At 43.6% G+C, this 18854-nt stretch overlaps 1 protein-coding gene across 2 annotated transcripts; it reads right to left on the bottom strand.

The window, feature by feature from the left end:
* Positions 1-4977: 4977 nt before the first annotated feature.
* Positions 4978-16927, bottom strand: LOC100398595 (fibroblast growth factor 6-like). Of its 2 annotated transcripts, none has more exons than XM_035258546.3 (2): positions 9009-16927; positions 4978-8033 (listed from the first exon to the last, which is right to left on the bottom strand). In XM_035258546.3, the coding sequence occupies exons 1-2, from the start codon at positions 9352-9354 to the stop codon at positions 7849-7851; spliced, it is 531 nt and encodes a 176-aa protein (XP_035114437.3). In that variant the 5' UTR covers positions 9355-16927; the 3' UTR covers positions 4978-7848. The 2 variants fall into 2 exon arrangements, 1 of the variants encoding a protein (XP_035114437.3); XR_004729254.3 differs by lacking the exon at positions 9009-16927 and adding an exon at positions 8425-8992 and having other exon boundaries at positions 7900-8033.
* Between the last annotated feature and the right edge of the window lie 1927 nt (positions 16928-18854).

Genomic DNA, 18854 nt, shown 5'->3' with positions numbered 1-18854 from the left:
CAGGATATTATCCAAAAAAATTTCCACCACCAAGCAAGGCAGGCCAACACTCAATTGCAGGAAATACAGAGAACACCACAAAGTTATTCCGCAAGAAGAGCAACCCAAAGGCACATAATCGTCAGATTCAACAAAGTTGAAACAAAGGAGAAAATACTAAGGGCAGCCAGAGAAAAAGGTCAGGTCACCCAGAAAGGGAAGCCCATCAGACTCACAGCAGATCTCTCAGCAGAAACTCTACAAGCCAGAAGAGAGGGGGGCCAATATTCAACATTCTTAAAGAAAAGAACTTTCAACCCAGAATTTCATATACAGCCAAACTGAGCTTCATAAGTGAAGGAAAAATAAAATCCTTTGTGAACAAGCAAGTACTCAGAGAGTTTGTCACCACCAGGCCTGCTTTACAAGAGTTCCTGAAAGAGGCACTACACATAGAAAGGAACAACCAGTACCAGCCATTCCAAAATCACACCAAATGCTAAAGAGCATCAACATAATGAAGAATCTACAACAACTAATAGGCAAAACAGCCAGCTACCATCAAAATGGCGGTATCAAATTCACATATAACAATATTAACCCTAAATGTAAATGGACTAAATGCACCAATCAAAAGACACAGACTGGCAAATTGGATACAAATCCAAAACCCATCAGTGTACTGTATCCAGGAAACCCATCTCACATGCAAGGATACACAAAGGCTCAAAATAAAGAAATGGAGGAAAATTTACCAAGCAAATGGAGAGCAAAAAACAGCAGGAGTTGTAATTCCCATCTCTAATAAAATATATTTTAAAGCAACAAAGATCAAAAGAGACAAAGAAGGCCATTACATAATGGTAAAAGGATCGATACAACAAGAAGAGCTAACGATTCTAAACATATATGGACCCAATAAAGGGGCACCCAGATACATAAGGCAAGTTCTTAATGACTTAAAAAGAGACTTAGACTCCCACACAATAATAGTGGGAGACTATAACACTCCACTATCAATAGTAGAAATATCAACCAGACAGAAAATCAACAAGGATATCCAGGGATTGGACTCAGACCTGGAGCAAGCAAACCTGATAGACATTTAGAGAACCCTCCACCCCAAATCCACAGAATATACATTCTTCTCAGCACCACACACACCTACTCTAAAATTGACCACATAATTAGAAGTAAAGCACTCTTCAGCAAATGCAAAACAACTGAAATCATAACAAACAGTCTCTCAGACCATAGTGCAATCAAGTTAGAACTTAGAATTCAGAAACCAACCCAGAACTGCACAGCTTCATGGAAACTGAACAACTGGCTCTTGAATGTTGACTGGATAAACAAGGAAATGAAGGCAGAAATAAAGAAGTTCTTCGAAACCAATGAGAATGAAGACACAACATGCCAGAATCTCTGGGACACATTTAAAGTAGTCTCTAGAGGAAAATATATAGCAATAAGTGCCCATATGAGGAGAATGGAGAGATCCAAAATTGACACCCTATTGTCAAAATTGAAAGAGCTAGAGGAGCAAGATCAAAAAAACTAAAAAACCCACCAAAAGACAAGAAATAACTAAGATCAGAGCAGAACTGAAGGAGATAGAGACACGAAAATCCCTTCAAAAAATCAATAAATCCAAGAGCTGGTTTTTTCAAAAGATCAACAAAATAGACAGACCACTAGCCAGACTGATAAAAAGGAAATGAGAGAACAACCAAATAGATGCAATAAAAAATGATAAAGGGGAAATCACCACAGATTCTCCAGAAATTCAAACCATCTTCAGAGAATATTACAAACAACTCTATGCACATAAACTAGTAATTCCTGGACTCCTGTGTCCTCCCAAGCCTAAACCAGGAGGAAGCTGAAACTATGAATAGACCAATAACAAGGTCAGAAGTCGAGGCAGCAATTAAGGGCCTACCACACAAAAAAAGCGCAGGTCCAAATTGGCTCACAGCCAAATTCTACCAGATATACAAAGAGGAGCTGGTACCATTCCTTCTGAACCATTCCAAATAATCCAAAAAGAGGGAATCCTTCCCAAATCACTTTATGAGACCAATATCATCCTGATATTAAAACCCGGCAGAGACTCAACAAGAAAAGAAAACCTCAGGACAATATCCATGATGAACATAGATGCAAAAATCTTTAATAAAATATTGGCAAGCCGATTGCAACAGCAAATCAAAAAACTTATCCATCATGATCAGGTAGGATTCATACCAGAAATGCAAGGCTGGTTCAACACATGCAAGTCTATAAATGTAATTCACCACATAAACAGAACCAAAAACAAAAACCACACGATTATCTCAACTGATGCAGAGAAGGCATTCGACAAAATTCAACAGCCCTTTATGCTAAAAACCCTCAATAAACTTGGTATCCATGGAACGTATCTCAAAGTAATAAAAGCTATTTATGACAAACCAACAGCCAATATCATACTGAATGGGCAAAAACTGGAAGCATTCCCTTTGAAATCAGGCACTAGACAAGGATGCCCTCCTTCACCACTCCTATTCAATATAGTACTGGAAGTTCTAGCCAGAGCAATCAGGCAAGAGAAAGAAATAAAGCATATTCAAATAGGAAAGGTGGAAGCCAAATTGTCCCTATTTGCAGACGAAATGATAGTATACCTAGAAGACCCCATCGCCTCAGCCCAAAAACTCTTGAAACTGATAAGCAACTTCAGCAAAGTCTCAGGATATAAAATCAACGTGCAAAAATCACAAGCATTCCTCTACACCAATAACACACTTAAAGAAAGCCAAATCAAGAACGAACTGCCATTCACAATTGCTACAAAAAAATAATATACCTTGGAATACAACTCACAAGGAACGTAAGGAACCTCTTCAAGGAGAACTACAAACCACTGCTCAACGAAATAAGAGAGGACAAAAACAAATGGAGAAACATTCCATGTTCATGGTTAGGAAGAATTAATATCGTGAAAATGGCTATACTACCCAAAGTAATTTACAGAATCAATGCTATCCTCATCAAGCTACCATTGACTTTCTTCACAGAACTGGAAAAAACCACCATGAACTTCATATGGAACCAAAAGAGAGCACGCATAGCCAAGTCAATTCTAAGCAAAAAGAACACAGCAGGGGGCATCATACTACCGGATTTCAGACTATACTACAAGGCTACAGTAATCAAAACAGCATGGTACTCGTACCAAAACACAGATATAGACCAATGGAACAGAACAGAGGCATCGGACGCAACACAACATATCTACAACCATACAATCTTTGATAAACCTGACAAAAACAAGCAATGGAGAAAGGATTCCCTGTTTAATAAATGGTGTTGGGAAAACTGGCTAGCTATGTGCAGAAACTGGACCCCTTCCTGACACCTTACACTAAAATTAACTCCTGATGGATTAAAGACTTAAACATAAGACCTGGCACCGTAAAAACCCTAGAAGGAAATCTAGGCAAAACCATCCAGGACATAGGAGTAGGCAAAAACTTCATGACCAAAACACCAAAAGCATTGGCAACAAAAGCCAAAATAGACAAATGAGACCTAATCAAACTCCACAGCTTCTGCACAGCAAAAGAAACAGTCTCTAGAGTGAATCAGCAACCAACAGAATGGAAAAACATTTTTGCAGTTTACCCATCTGACAAAGGGCTGATATGCAGAATTTACAAAGAACACAAACAGATTTACAGGAAAAAAACAAACAAGCCCATTCAAAAGTGGGCAAAGGATATGAACAGACACTTTACAAAAGAAGACATATATGAGGCCAACAATCATATGAGAAAATGCTCATCATCACTGGTCATCAGAGAGATGCAAATCAAAACCACATTGAGATACCATCTCACGCCAGTTAGAATGGTGATCATTAAAAAATCTGGAGACAACAGATGCTGGAGAGGATGTGGAGAAAAAGGAACAGTTTTACACTGTTGGTGGGAGTGTAAATTAGTTCATCCATTGTGGAAGACAGTGTGGCAATTCCTCAAGGCCTTAGAAATAGAAATTCCATTTGACCCAGCAATCCCATAACTGGGTATATATCCAAAGGACTATAAATCATTCTACTATAAGGACACATGCACACGAATGTTCATTGCAGCACTGTTTACAATAGCAAAGACTTGGAACCAACCCAAATGCCCATTGATAATAGATTGGATTGGGAAAATGTGGCACATATACACCATGGAATATTATGCAGCAATCAGAAATGATGAGTTCATGTCGTTTGTAGGGACATGGATGAATCTGGAGAACATCATTCTCAGCAAACTGACACAAGAACAGAAAATGAAATACCGCATATTCTCACTCATAGGCGGGTGATGAAAAATGAGAACACATGGACACAGGAAGGGGAGTACTAAACACTGGGGTCTATTGGGGGGAAAAGGGGCGGGCCAGTGGGGGGGGAGCTGGGGAGGGATAGCCTGGGGAGAAATGCCAAATGTGGGTGAAGGGGAGAAAGGAAGCAAAACACACTGCCATGTGTGTACCTATGCAACTGTCTTGCATGTTCTGCACATGTACCCCAAAACCTACAATCCAATAAAAAATTAAAAATAAAATAAGTTGGAGCTGGGCTCTGTTGCAAGGGCATTGGGAAATTATTGACAGCATCTTAATTGCAAAGTGTCTGAAACTTAGTGACAGAGTGGTTGGCTGCTGGGACCAGTGCTCCAGCAGCCTGGCTCTTGGCATCTTGGGATCTTGGCATGAGGCTGGGCCACAGAGGAGGGATCTGGGGGCCGGAGGTGCTGAGGAGTGATCTGCAGTGGGGGCTGAGGAGTGATCTGAAGGTTGGGGTCTGAGGAGTGATCTGGGGACTGGGGGACTGAGGAGTGATCTAGGGGCTGGGGAAGCTGAGGAGTGATCTGCAGGAGGGGCTGAGGAGTGATCTATGGGGGGGGCTGAGGAGTGATCTGGGGGCTGGGGGGGCTGAGAAGTGATCTGGGGGTGGTGGACTGAGGAGTGATCTTCAGCGGTAGCTGAGGAGTGATCTATGGGGGGCTTAGGAGTGATCTGTGGGCTGGGGGGCTGATGAGTGATCTGGGGGCTGGGGGGGCTGAGGATTGATCTCGGGGTTGGAGGGGCTGGCGGGTAGGGAGGAGAGGCCTGAGGGTCACCCCCCAGCACAGGTCCTGCCCCAGTGGCCCTCTCGGCGTGTCTCACAGGGATCTAGGTGACGATGGGCTCTAACTCAAGACTGAACGTGAGTTTCCCAGAAGACAGAAATGCTGCATAAATAACCACATGAGAACCCACAGTCGAGTGATATTTGTCACACCTTTACATTTGTTTGTTTGGTTTTATTTTGAAATATCTTTTCTACATAGTGGAGGTTATTAGAATCTTAATTATAAGTAATTATTTCCAACTTAATCAAGACCAATATAATAATCATTCCCAGCTTTGTCAACACTCATGTAAGTAATACATTTAGTCTATTAAAGGTTTGGATGAAACAACTGCCTGGAGTTAAATCTCCAAATAATTTGGAAAGGCCAGGTCATTGCCCTTGATCTCCCTGAGACTGTGCTGTGCATGGATGCTGCCAATACTACCTAGGTTGCTTTGCAGTAGCCATGTCCAGACCCACGGGCCCCACCTCCCAGGCAGCCCTGAGCACCTCTGCCAATGGCTGTGTCCTACAGCACAGCCTGCTCTGCCCATGCATATGGCAGGTGGAAAGTGCCAGGCACAGCAGTCCACCCGTGGCAGTGGGAGTGGTGGGCAATGTCCCCAGCCCCCACCTCCTCAGGATGGGGAGGCCTTTCAGGGGCATGTACAGCCCTGTCTCAGGGTCTCCTGGAAGGATGGAGCCCCAGGTGCCCTTGCTGGGAGCCCGCTAGGTTTTGAGCATCTGGTTGGCTGCATTCTCTCCAGCCCACAGTCCCACTGTTGTTTCCTGAAACCAGCTCCCAAGAAACGCACTAGCATCCGACCCCTTTTGCAGAACCTGCCCCTTTCTATTTCAGTGACCTTCAGGCATGTCCTGCTGCCCTGTACGCTCTGGCTTGTATCTGGAAATGGAGGCATCATCTCATGTAGCAGCAAGATTGTGACTTTTAAGATAAAGCAGCCTCAAAACAGAAAATGATGAAAAAGGCAAAAATTGCTCAAAGTTAACCCCTGTCTCCTTCTTCAGAGAATTAGAAATTGATGTTGGAAATAGATGCTAGGTGCCTCCAAGAAAAATCAGCCCTGAGACAATGTATCTTTCAGCAACAAAGTTTTTACTTCCTGGACTGCCAGAAGGTACCCTCGCTAGCCATCATCCCACAAAAGTACAATGAATAAAGGAAAGCAGACAAATTTATCCCTTATGCATTTGGGGTCATTCTTACTGCTGTGTCTGATCTCCATTGGCTGGAACCAGGACTCACAATCTAAACTAAAACCCGTTAGGCTAACAACTTAAAACTTTCTAAACAGGTAAATGCAATGGAGAGCTGCGACATGCCTGTGAGCACGTCCAACACAGATATCTAGGTTAAGTACAAGGGCATAGAATGTACTAGGTGCCTGTAAGCATGGCATGTCTAACAGCTACATAGGATAGGGCTTAACAAAGTTATTAGCACACTTATTCTTTAACAAGAAAGGAAACTTTAAAGAAGAACTGTTATACTTCGCACAAGAGGAATCCCACCTCTCACCTCTTTCCCAGGACAGGTGAGATGGCAGAGCCACCTCTGAGAAGGTGACATAGTTGGCAGCTGCTCAGAATGTGAGAACAGTGACAGGCAGGTGTTGTCCTCCTCCTGGGATTGGCTCGCAGAGAGGGTCTTTGCTGACACATTTTCCATTTTCAAGATAAATCAATGGAAGAAATCTGAAGTTCCTGCTGTGTTTGCTACCTAGATGTCACAGCAGCCTTTGCCTCCACTTCACGCACACCCACTCTTCCCTTCAAACAAATGGTGTAAAATGAGCTTTGCTGTTTCTTTGTGGACAGACTAGATCATGTAGCTGATCATGTTGCTCCTTCCACTTGGGCCATTAGGAAGCACATTATCACACTTGAAAGGTCCTCTGCATCCTACATATCTGCAATCTTACTTCCTCCAGGATAAAAATGGTTTCTCTGTGCCATTTTATTTCTATTTGTCATTATGCTTTTCAACTTCTATGCATTATTTTAAGACACTTCAGATATTTTGGAGATGAGTAGAATGTGGCTACCTACATGCATACACAAAAACACTGAGCAGACACTCACAGGCACATAAATGCCACATCCAGACCTGAAGTCACAGGATCTGAGTTCTTGATGTGATTACAAAGATGTAAAGAAGGAACTGGCAAAACCAGCAAACAGTCAATCAGTGCTCTGAATATATAAGGAAGGCACAAACCGGTAAGAAAAATACAAATTACCCCATGGGGAAATGGTGAAGACTCAGAGTCCTTTCACCACAGAGGGGACAAGAATGATCAGCAGACCTGTGCAAAGCTGCCTGGCCTCTTATGTAATCGGGAGACAGAATATTGAAACTGAAATGAAAGATCATTCCACAGCATCAGGCTGGCAATGTTTAAAAGTCAGCAAATCCCAGGCACAGATGAGGGTTGGGAGTCACTGCCAGCCCTATTTACAAGGCACACAGGCCTGGATGCCATAATGCAGGTTTTCCTTTGGCCCACGAGCTCCCTGAGCTGTGGTTTCTGTTTAATCACACAGGCTCCATCTGGCAGGTGGGAACAGAAGCAGCACAGAGCAGAGGACAATCACCCATGAGGCTGAAGAAGCAAAAGCTGCAATGCCCTTCTCTTGCACAGCTCCTTTCTCAGCCTTTCCTTTCCCATGTAGATAAATAGTCACTTCTCTACTCAGAATTTAGTATTATTTTCTTCAAATGTGTAAGCAGCAAGCCTTGTAAACCTGGCACTTTCCTGGCCTGGTGAACTCACCGTTGTGTACAATCTTCCTTCACTGTTCATGGCAATGAAGAGGGCACTTCTCACTCCAAAGAGACTCACCATGCCTTGCTCCACAGTGGAAATTTCCAGCAGGCCTGACAAGGAAACAGGAACCACATTACCTAAGGCTCGTGCAAATCAGAGTGAGAACTTGAGCCAACAAGGGCATCCCAGTCCATCCCCCTTCTCCTAGAAAGTCAGACTCTCTGTCACCCCTTCCATGATCCCTCTAAATCGAGGAGACTCTGGCTGCTAGACTCATCAAGTGCTGCCATGGTGCTGTTAAAAGTCCACTTCTGCAAGGGAAAGTTCTGATGTCAGAGTTAGGGACTGCAATGACCACTTAGTTATCTCTTTAAGATGAGCTTTGAATCTGGGCTTTCAATGACAAAATTACTTGAGGTCCTTGACTTGGGTAAAAATATAAATTCTGATTATCATTATTCCTAATGTGTACTCTACATGTTTCAGCAAATCTCAACCCACCTAATCTTGAAAACACAGCAGCCAGACCATGGCCAATGGCTTTCTTGGATCCTGCAGCCCCCGTCCTTTCTTGGATAGGAGACTAACCATACAGCAACTTGTCAGCTTGCAGGGTAAGAACCTGGAGACAGAGGGAGCTCACTGCAGTAAAAAGAAGGATGTGCTTCAGTTGGACATTTTGCAATTGAGTTTCCTTTTCTTCTCCAAGAGGGAAGCTGAATAAAAATGAGTTTGTGTCTAATTTGATCCCAGTATACTAACTCATTCTCCCTACCTCTGCCTTGGGGGCTTCCCAGACTTATGGTTCCCAGTGGTCTTACAAGGCATCAGATGGGCCTGTAATGTTGCAATAGTTACTGCCACTGAGGATCTAACCAAGATGATAGCAAATAACACCAGGATGCTTGGACCCCAGTATATCAAACCTGCACCCAGGCAGAGTCCCACAGAGTCATCTAAGTGGTGAGCAGCATTTCTGCCCCCTTTATAGTGCATCATGTCCACTAGAGAAAGGCACCTTCACCTTTTAGTCCTGCATGAGCCCAAGCCCCCAAGCGTCCCAAATGGCTGTAGCTGGCACTCACCATAGGGGGTCTCCTTGTGGGTTCCACTGATCCGGCCGTCGGGGGGCACCTGGAGGTGAAAGCCAATGCCCATGTTGCAGTAGAGCCTCTGCTGCCACTTGATCCCCACCAGGTAGCCACTTTCCCAATTTACCCTGGTGATCTCTCCAGCTAGCCCTGTGCAAGACCTGGACAGCAGGGTGCCCCAGCCTCTTGAGTCCAGCTGCCTGTCATTGGCAGGGGAGCCCGCAAGCAAGGATACTACCATGCCCACTAGGATGCCTAGGAAGATGAGAGCCCACAGCGTGCCCTGAAGACATTCTGCTCCCTGGGACATAGTGATGAACAGCCTCTGTCCCAGGGCCATCCATCTTGCCTCTCAGGCACGTGGTCAGAATTAATGGCCCTAAAAATAACACCCTTCTTGTTTTTCTCCCTCCCACATGGTGGCAGGGGCTTATTGTTGGAAGGCAGATGAAGGCTGCTGACATGAAACCAAAGCCTGCATTGGGCACTTGGGTTGAGAGCAGAGGGACCCGAGCTGAGCCGCGGCTGGCAGAGACCATAGCTCGGGTACACTCTCTAGCTCACCTGCTTGCTCCATGTTGATGATATTTGACTTGACCTATCTTTATAGTTGGTTCAGCAGCCTGGTCCTCCCCTCCACCCATCATCACCCTGACGTTAACCCACCCAGCTCACTTATCCAGGGCTGTAACATTAACTTGCTCTTGGGCCTGGCTGCCTCCCCAGACCCCCATCAGCCTCCACACTCCCCAGGGGTTCTGGCAGCCACTGCCATTCCAACTATGAGGCAGGAATGAAGTGAGCAGGGAGCTTCTGTAGGGTAATGGGGAGCTGGCTGGGGGCCCAGGAAAAGAGAGGCGAGAGGCCACCCAGGATCCATACTGGGCAGAAGTTCTCAGCCTGGCAGCACTGGCTCCTTATTTAGAGGGCAATAGGTAGAGGCAGGGATGGGAGAAGGCTTGTGGTGGTGTGACCATAGCCTGCAAGTCACCCTTGGGACCTTTTCATGGAAACAGCTCATGGTGGAGGGGAACACTGAAAGGCCAATCCCTTTCAGCAGGAGTGCATAAAAATTCTCAGGTCATGGGAATGGGGGTTGTCCAAGGAGCTTTAAGATTGTGGAGGGAGTTGCTGGGTGTGGTAATCTCAGCACTTTGGGAGACTGAGGCAGGCAGATCACCTGAGGTCAGGAGTTCAAGACCAGCCTGGCCAACATGGTGAAACCCCATCTCTACTAAAAATACAAAAACTAGCCGGGCGTGGTGGTGGGCGCCTGTAATCCCAGCTACTCAGGATGCTGAGATATGAGAATAGCTTGAACCTGGGTGGCTGAGATTGCAGTGAGCCAAGATCCTGCCATTGCACTCCAGGCTGGGTGACAGAGCGAGACTCTGTTTCAAAACAAACAAACAACAAAAGATCTTGATTTTGGAGGGAGTGAGGGCAAGGGCAAGGTTTGCCTGCTCACTGTCTTGGTTGCAGCATTCACCCAGGATGGAAGTTGTGTCTGGCCTTTGACATAGCCCACTGGCCATTCTCATTCCTGGATTTTTCCGTGGCATGTGACTGACATTATTCCCATTTCACAGATGAGGAAGCTAAGGCTTAGAGAGATTAAGTGACTTGCCCAAGTTACCACAGCTAATAAGTAGCAAAGCCAGAACTCCTAGGGTCTGCCTGAGACTAAAGCCTGTGCATGTTTGATGCTTGCAGTAGAAGTTGGCTGGTCCAAAGAGTCTATTTAGCTCCTGAAATGCCAATAGCACATCACAGAGTTATTTCAGTAGCATAAAATGATTCATTTGTTAAAAGAAAAAAAAAAGAACTTGAGTGTCTTTGATGTACATGGGAACGTCTGTATTTGCAGATAACTTTTGCTGGGCTGATATTACGCCCAGAAACTAGTAAAAGTATTTCTGCCAGGAAGAATATTTCTACATTTCTACATTATTTCTACATTCACTTTTCTTTTCCCCATATTACGTTTAAATAGATTACATGTCTAACTGAAGTAAAAAAAAAATGTTAAGCTACCAAAAAACCTACCCCACAAATTGCTATAGTATATAAAAAGGAACTATTAATATCTCTGAGGGTGAAAAAGTTAACAAGGGTCACCTGGGGAATTGAGTTTAAAATCCTATTTCTTGTACTTCTATCCAGGTCTTAATCTGTTGGTGAGACATTGGCACTGATCATGCAGGGATTGGAAGGAGTGTGTGAGCTGATGACAGTGACATACAGATGGATTTGAGCCTCCTGAGCAGCAGAGCTGGTCCCAGCGGGTGGCTCCCTCAGCCACAGTCTGCATGCATGCTGCAGGCTGCAGGAAGCCTGGAAAAGCTGCTGGGGCAAGTTTCATGGCCCAAGGACTCTATTGAGGCACTAAACCTTCTGCTGTGCCCTGGGTTTCAGCCACCAGCCTATGGCTTCTACCTGCCTTCTCTCTGCCCTTCTGCCCATTCACTGGGTTTGATGCTTGGATCAAATTTCTGTCAAGCCATGTAATTCAGTGTTGCCCTAGACATGCCCTCTCAGATCCTGTGAAACCCAGATATCTATTATTACCCTCAGCTGGTAAACTGAATGGAGAGGGCCATAGGCACCCCTTATTCCTACTCTCACCAAGCTTCCCCATTGGTTTCCTCTACCCAATGGGCCATTGCCCCATACCCAATCTCATCACCACCAGCACTGCCATTTCCCAAAAGGAAAGATGATGCTTCATGGGCTCAGATTGAGTCTTCCATGTAGGCCTTCAATGGAAAATTGTTTTTAAAAAAAATCTTTCTGCAAAGTAAAAGTTTCATGAATAATTCAGAGAAAGTTGTCAACAAAAAGAACTTCACTTTGGATTTCCTGCTGGATTTCATATACTTAAGCTTTCATGGATGCAAAAGCAGTGGGACACTTTCTCAGTGATGTGGTATGGAATCTTGTGGTAATTATGCTGGTGGTCCTCACTTAGGGAAGAGACAGTCCAGAAACATTTTGGATGGTAAAAAGTCAGTCTGAAATTAACACTTGCCTTGGATAATTGGAGAGGTGCTCACCAGCAGAGCTCAGAATCTCTGTGGAATTTCTTGGTACCCATCCACTTTGGAACTGTCTTAGGAGAGGGATTAAACTATAACAATGTCCATGCCATATACCAATAAAAATGGTGAAGCTTCTTTGATTCACCTCATCCTAGATTCCTTGCTGTGCAGGGGTTGTGGTTGATGTCTCATAAAGGAAGGCTTTGGAATGGGGATACCTGGATATGAATCTCAACTCCACCATTCATTAGCTGTGTGATCTTGGGAAAGTTCTGGACCTCTCTGAGCTTCTTTATTTTGTCATCTGCAAAATGAGATCATTACTTCCAAAGGTTGTTATAGTGACAAGCAATAATAGATGCAACTGGCCCAGTGCAGAACACAGCATAGCTATTTCCCAGTAGTTTATCCGAAACACATTGAAAATCTCTCACCCAATTAAAGAGAATGAACCCAAAGTCAGAAAGACAATCTCTCATCTCAGGGGGTGGGAGAGACACATGGGCTTCTGGTTCTTCATTGCCATCCGCCAGAGCATATGTTGTGATGGCTGCTAACATATGCAGAAGCAGGCAGCCCAGATTCCTCAAATGTTTTGAAAAGCAGTGAGAGCCTTGGTGTCACCCCCTGTTAAATATAAAACTTAAGTAATTCATTCTACTAAAAAACCTGGGTCTTATTTTTATCAGGTGAAGCGACGAGGCCGTGTTCTAAACTCACCTCCTGTGCCTGTCTCTATAGCAAATTTACTGTGCTCATATAGCCATATATTTTCCTGAAGGCTGATTAAGTTGACAACTGCTAGGTCTTCTTGGCTTACCAGATTTGCACTTGACCCTTCTCTTGGGGCTTAGGGACCCATGGATGTGAAGTGATAGAGAAAAGGTAACAGGTGAAGGAGGCCTCTTTCCATGGACCTCTCTTGCAAATAGTTGGCCAACAGCCTTTGAGGATTGTCAGTCAGTCTCACTGGATGAGCCAAGATCCATTGGAGGTGAGTGGGAAAATATGTTAATGTCTGTCTCCTTCCACAGAAGGGTTCTTGACCCCAAGGGGGATGCCAAGAAGCATAGATTGCTTGGATTTGGCAGTGCTTAGCCACACAAACCTTTCGCATCATCTGCATGATGGAACTCCCTTCGTCATACCAGGTGGTTGCTCTCTGTGACTCCTGTGTATTACATAATCAAGATCAAACACCCTAGGGGTGACCAGAAGGGAAAGCACATAAAACTCAGATAAGCCTCATCCATGTAGATTGTGAAAAGCTGTGCTTACTCGTATCTTTTACATTTGGTTTTGAAAAACTGGCATTTGCCTTTTTTTGTAGATAATTTAGAAAATATGGAAAATGATAAGGTGGAAAACAAAAGAGCTGTTTGTACTTAATGTCTTTCTATCTTTTGTCTCAGAGTCTGTCTTTGTGTGAGCTTGGCACAGATGCCTCCCTGTATCTCCTCTGAATTTTGCTCAGACAGGCACCTCTGCACCTATCCCTGTTTTTTTTTGTTTTGTTTTTGTTTTTTTTAGTGGTTGCGATTGCATGTGGGATTTAATCAGCATGAGATGGACGTGTGTAGAGATGAGGATCTAGGAAGGACTCCTGCCCTAGGCCTGAGCAAAGAGGGACATTTGCAGCTCATAAACATGCTGCAAAAGGGAGAATTCAAGAGAAAAAGTTTCAGCTGATCAACGGTGTCCAGGTTGGACTTCTGCAAGGACAATCCTGCGAACTATTCCCTGGAGAAACCTAAACTTTGCACTTTCCTAGTAGAACTCAACTTTTCCCAGGCCTCACTCACTTACACAGTGGGAGCCATTAACAGTCATAATCCACTTTTCCCTAGTTCATGCTTCTTCCAACTCATGTGGAATCTCACTCCACTACCAATCACCCCCAAGATATCCCTGCAGTTCCAGAGCATGTCTCACACATGTTCATGAACATATTATTGCTTCTGTGTGGGCATATTGCCAGGCACCTGTGTGGATCATCCTGTTCTTCAACCCTTCTACCTCCTGCTGGACAGCCCAGGGGTATTCCCTTTCTCACTACAGCTCAGCACCTGAAGCCCTCAAGGAGCCAGAGATGCTTTATATTCTGTTTCAAAGCCAGGAGGAATGCCTTAGTCCCCTTCTTCATGTTATACCTGTTAAAGAAAATACCTGACCAGAACTACTCATGCCCTGGTGATCTGCTCATTTGAAGATTTTTTCAAACTCCATGCCCTGCAAAGGACTCAGTCTTGTTATGGGTTGAGCTGATCAGGTGGAATTTCCATTTTCTTCCATGTAGATTATTTTTCTGAAAGTCCCTCAACTCGTCATACAAATAAACTTCTGCTGGGGCCAGCCCATCCGCCTTGTTTAGATGTGTCTGGATCCTGGCTTGAGTTCAGACTGGAAACCCTGCCCCACTCCCAGAGACCCCTATAATGGGGAGAGAGGGAGTCCCTGAAAACACAGCTTTGTGGTCCAGTTGGTCACCAAGTATTTGCAGAGTTTTCTGGGAGGAAGGATATGATTCTCCTCTCCACACTAGAAATCATCTTCTTGCGTTAAAGTGCTTCTTGATCTATCCCTTCAATCTGAGTCCCATTGTGGCTGTGCCTCTCAGCGTGACTTCCTATCTCCTAGCACTGTCTTTCTTCTCTGTCTCACTCACACTCTCCCCTTCCCCCTCCTTACTATGCTCCAGCCATAGATGCAAGCCTAGAGGCTCAGCCAACTGCCAAGAAAGCAGCACCTCAGGGCTGGCTGACCACCATGGCCACACATCTCAGCTGAATTTGCAAAGGGTCAGAGGAGTCAGATAACTTTCTGGAACCTCAAAACCTAAGGGATTTTGGCTCTGCTCAGAGTTTTGTGGTTTCTCAGATTTGCCTTTCATGATCATCATCTAATAATACCTGCTGCATGCTGAGGCAGGCATGCATCCTGCCAGCAACCAAGCAAAGTTATGTAAAAGACTCACCCCTTAGTGGCAGGCTCCCCAGTGTGACACAGAAGGCCCTCCCTGTCCTGACCTTTCCTGGCCTCTCCAGCTCTATCTGCTGCCTCTCCCTCTCTGGGAATTATTGCTTCAGCAACCTTAAATTGCCTGTTGTTCCCAAACTGTGTGCTGTTTCTGCCTGATGCTTTTGCTCAAACTGTTCTCTCTTTGCCTGGTGAATTGCTTCCCCGTTTAAAGACTCAGCTTAAATGTCACCTCCAGAAGTAATCCCTGACAACCTTCCACCTGTCTTTAAACTGGATTCAGTGGCCTGTTCCCCTCCCCTTTCCCTGCCTCATTAATATTTTGCACAATTATCTCTGTCACTGCCCTTACTGGGTTTATAATACTCTGACAAGGTACTGACTTTGATAGTGAAATTCTTAAGTCTTCAATGGCATCTTCCCCGTATATTCAGAACCAAGCACCATGCCTTCCAGGCAATACAGTTTATGAAATGTTTAAATAAATGTTGAATTAAAGGCTTAAAATCCACGGATTTCACCAGATGAGTTATTCTTAAACAAGGTCCAAGTCCTCTATAGAGGAGTGATCAGAATTTTGGTAAGAGTGGGATATTAATTTGAAAAAACACTTTTGATATAATAATTTGCATTTGGTCATTTGAAATAATTACATTAAAAAATTCTGCTTTCACTATGATGCAGAAACTTGTGTTGGTCTTGTACTCTCATAATAAACAACAAGAACACTGGACAAATAAATGAAGCAGCAGTTTTTAAACATTGGATAACAGGAAACACAGGGCTATGATCCCTGAAAGAAAAGGAGACAAATAAAATGAACCCCATTATCAACTCCTTTCTCTGCCTGGAGGCACTCTGCAGACCTCAGAGCAGGAAAGGAGAACCCACACAGAGTACAGGGGTGCCCATGAGTGGAGGATTCAGAGATTGAAGTTTGATGAGGCCAAGGCAGTCACAGTTTTCAAGGTAGACTGCCAAAGCAGAGGAAGTGGCATAGAGAAAGAGCTGCAGAAAAAGGTATAGGTTTGCTCTTGTGTTTGTTGCTGAAAGCTAAGTCACACAAGTATGGAGGAAACTCCATGAAACTAAGAAAAGCACTGGCAGAAAACAGTAAGGTGAGCAATCCTGAGAGCTCACATGGGGAAGCTTTGTTCAGACCAGCCGGGTGGAGAAAACTAGATGTTCTCAGTGGAGAATATTTAGTAGAGACTCCAGAAAGGTCATGTCTTGGTAATAGGGATACACAGGCTCTGCAGGAACTGGATTTATTCTCTTACCCCAAATAATAAAACACTGAAAAAATACATCAAAGAACAGTTTTCAAAACATTAGACATCAGACAACAACAAATAGTGATTCTTGAGAAATGAGAAGCTGAAATGGATCCTACATGTCTACCAGCTTACTGATTTAAGAGAATTTTCAGGCATGGCTCAGGGAGGAGAATTCTTGTTGAATTCTGGAAAACACTTTGAATTGAGGAGATGAAGCTGACTGAGAAAGACTAAGGCAAAGAGGGCTTCAGGGAAGAGTAGCAGAGAGGAAAGAGCTGCACAAAAAAGAACCTAGATATGCATTGAGGGACCCCCCTCAAGTGGTAGCACCTGTGTACACTACCTGAGACTGGAGAAGCAACTAGACAAAAAGATTAGAGGGAGCAGTATCTGGAGCTCATACAAGACTGCAAACAGTACCTGTTCCCACCAGCCAGACTGAGGAAAATATTCTCATTCCTGGGGTGTTGGGTTGACTCTTGCCTCACTAGTGGGAAATAATTATCCTTAGACCAAATGCTTCTCTGATCCCACCTAACAAATATTATAAGCAAACACAAAAAGGATCAATCTGTTATCAAGAATATTAAATAGACTTTAGGAAAAAATTCAAGAATATTTATAGAAATAAAATACATCCAGCCCTGAACAGGGCAAAATTTACATATTAAATTGACATATAATAAAAAAATGCCAGTCATGCAGAGAGGTAGGATAATATGAGTCATAATGAGGAGAATAATAATAAAGTTGAAACCAACCCAGAATTAACACAGATGTTAGAATTAGCAGACATGAAAACAGTTATTATAACTGTATATGTTCAAAAAGTTAAAGGAAAGATAAAAAATGTTAATTAGAGACATGGAAGAGGTGAAAAAGATCCAAATCAAACTTCTGAAGATAAAAAGTACAATGCTTGAGATAAAAAATACACTAGATGGGGTAAAAGACAGGTTGGACACAGGTTGGACATTACAGAAGAAAACATTAATGAAAGTGAAAACATAACAATAGAAACTTTTCAACATGAATCACGGAGAAGAAACAATCTAAGAAATGAACAGAACAGACTTCTGGGTTATGGGCTGGTATGTAAGTAGCTTGAAAGTTGTAATTCCATCCTAAGAGCATGTAAAATCCCAACATACTAAAAAGTAATCAACACTTTTTCTCAGATTTGTTAGAGAAATGATGTCACAGGGCAAGCTGTTGCTTGAAAAACTAGTGATACAGACAGGCGAGTACAAAGAATTACAACTTGCTGGAGCAGAAACCCAGGAGCTGAAACCTCTATTCAAATCAGATCTAGGGTAGGGAAACCAGAGCTGTAATTGATGGATTGTTGGAGGCTTAGTGAATAAGACTGAGAGATAAAAACTCCATTGGAGGGTGGTGGTGGTTTTGCCTCCAGAAGCTCTATCAGGTTCTCATAATAAATATCAAATAAATCTAGATCAAAAACACTGTAACAGAAATGAAGAATGCCTTTGATGGGCTCATTAGTAGACTGGAGATGGCTGAGGAAAGAATCTCTGAACTTGAGGATATGACAATTGAGACTTAAAAGCAAAGAGAAAGAAGCAGAACAGAATATCCAAGAACTTTGGGACTACAGAAGATGTAATATATGAACAATGAGATATCAGTAGAAGGAAAAGAAAGAAATAGAAGCAATATTTGTAGCAATAATGACTGATAATTTCTCCCAAATTAATGTTAGAAGCTAAACCATAGATATAGAAAGTTTAGATAACACCAAACCAAATAAATGCCAAAACACTACACGTAGGAAATTACATTCAAATTTCAGAAAATTGAAGATAAAAAAACACTCTTGAAAGAATCCAGAGGAAAAAACACCTTATTTACAGAGTAGTATTGGAGCATACCCCAAAGTATGGTGAGTGGCATGCTGATTACTTTGAACTGAAGATTGGAAAGGTCTCAGAAGCAAGGCCTTTCTGAGCTTCTTCTGCCTTCCTATCTCCTGTCACTCCATGAAGTGAGTTATAGAAACCAGAAAGATTCCTGCTGGGCAGGATGGCTCACACCTATAATCCCAGCACTTTGGAAGGCCAAGGTGGGCGGATCAACTGAGGTTGGGAGTTCAAGACCAGCATAACCTATGTGGTGAAACCCTAGCTCTACTAAAAATACAAAAATTAGCCGGGCTGTGATGGCATGTACCTGTAATCCCAGCTACTAAGGCAGGAGAATCACTTTAACTTGGGAGGCAGAGGTTACAATGAGCCGAGATCATGCCACTACACTCCAGCCTGGGTGACAGAGGGAGACTCTGTCTCAAAAACAAAAACAAAAATAAAAACAAAACAACAACAAAAACAAAAACAATCCTTGTTTCCCAAGGTGAGTCATAGAAACTAGAACATCCCCCTCTCCCTCAAAGCAAGCCATAAAAACAAGGAAGGTCACTCTCTACCTTTCCCCTTCCCCCTTGAAGACCCTCATTCCAAGAGGTACTGCTCCATTCCTGGGAGGAAGGAATGCTACACAGAGAGGCCAAGAAGTATCTGAAGAGACAGGCA

This window comes from Callithrix jacchus, chromosome 9 (genome assembly GCF_049354715.1).
Source record: "Callithrix jacchus isolate 240 chromosome 9, calJac240_pri, whole genome shotgun sequence".
Classification (NCBI taxonomy): Eukaryota; Metazoa; Chordata; class Mammalia; order Primates; family Cebidae; genus Callithrix; species Callithrix jacchus.
Note: the sequence above shows the minus strand (reverse complement) of the source record. Positions and strands in the feature narration are given on the sequence as shown.

Excerpts from the sequence above, each read along its gene's own strand:
- LOC100398595 (XM_035258546.3), bottom strand. The coding sequence starts at position 9,354 with ATGGCCCTGGGACAGAGGCTGTTCATCACTATGTCCCAGGGAGCAGAA. Across the intron at positions 8,034-9,008 it reads CCACAAGGAGACCCCCTATG|GCCTGCTGGAAATTTCCACT; the intron begins GTGAGTGCCAGC and ends TTTCCTTGTCAG.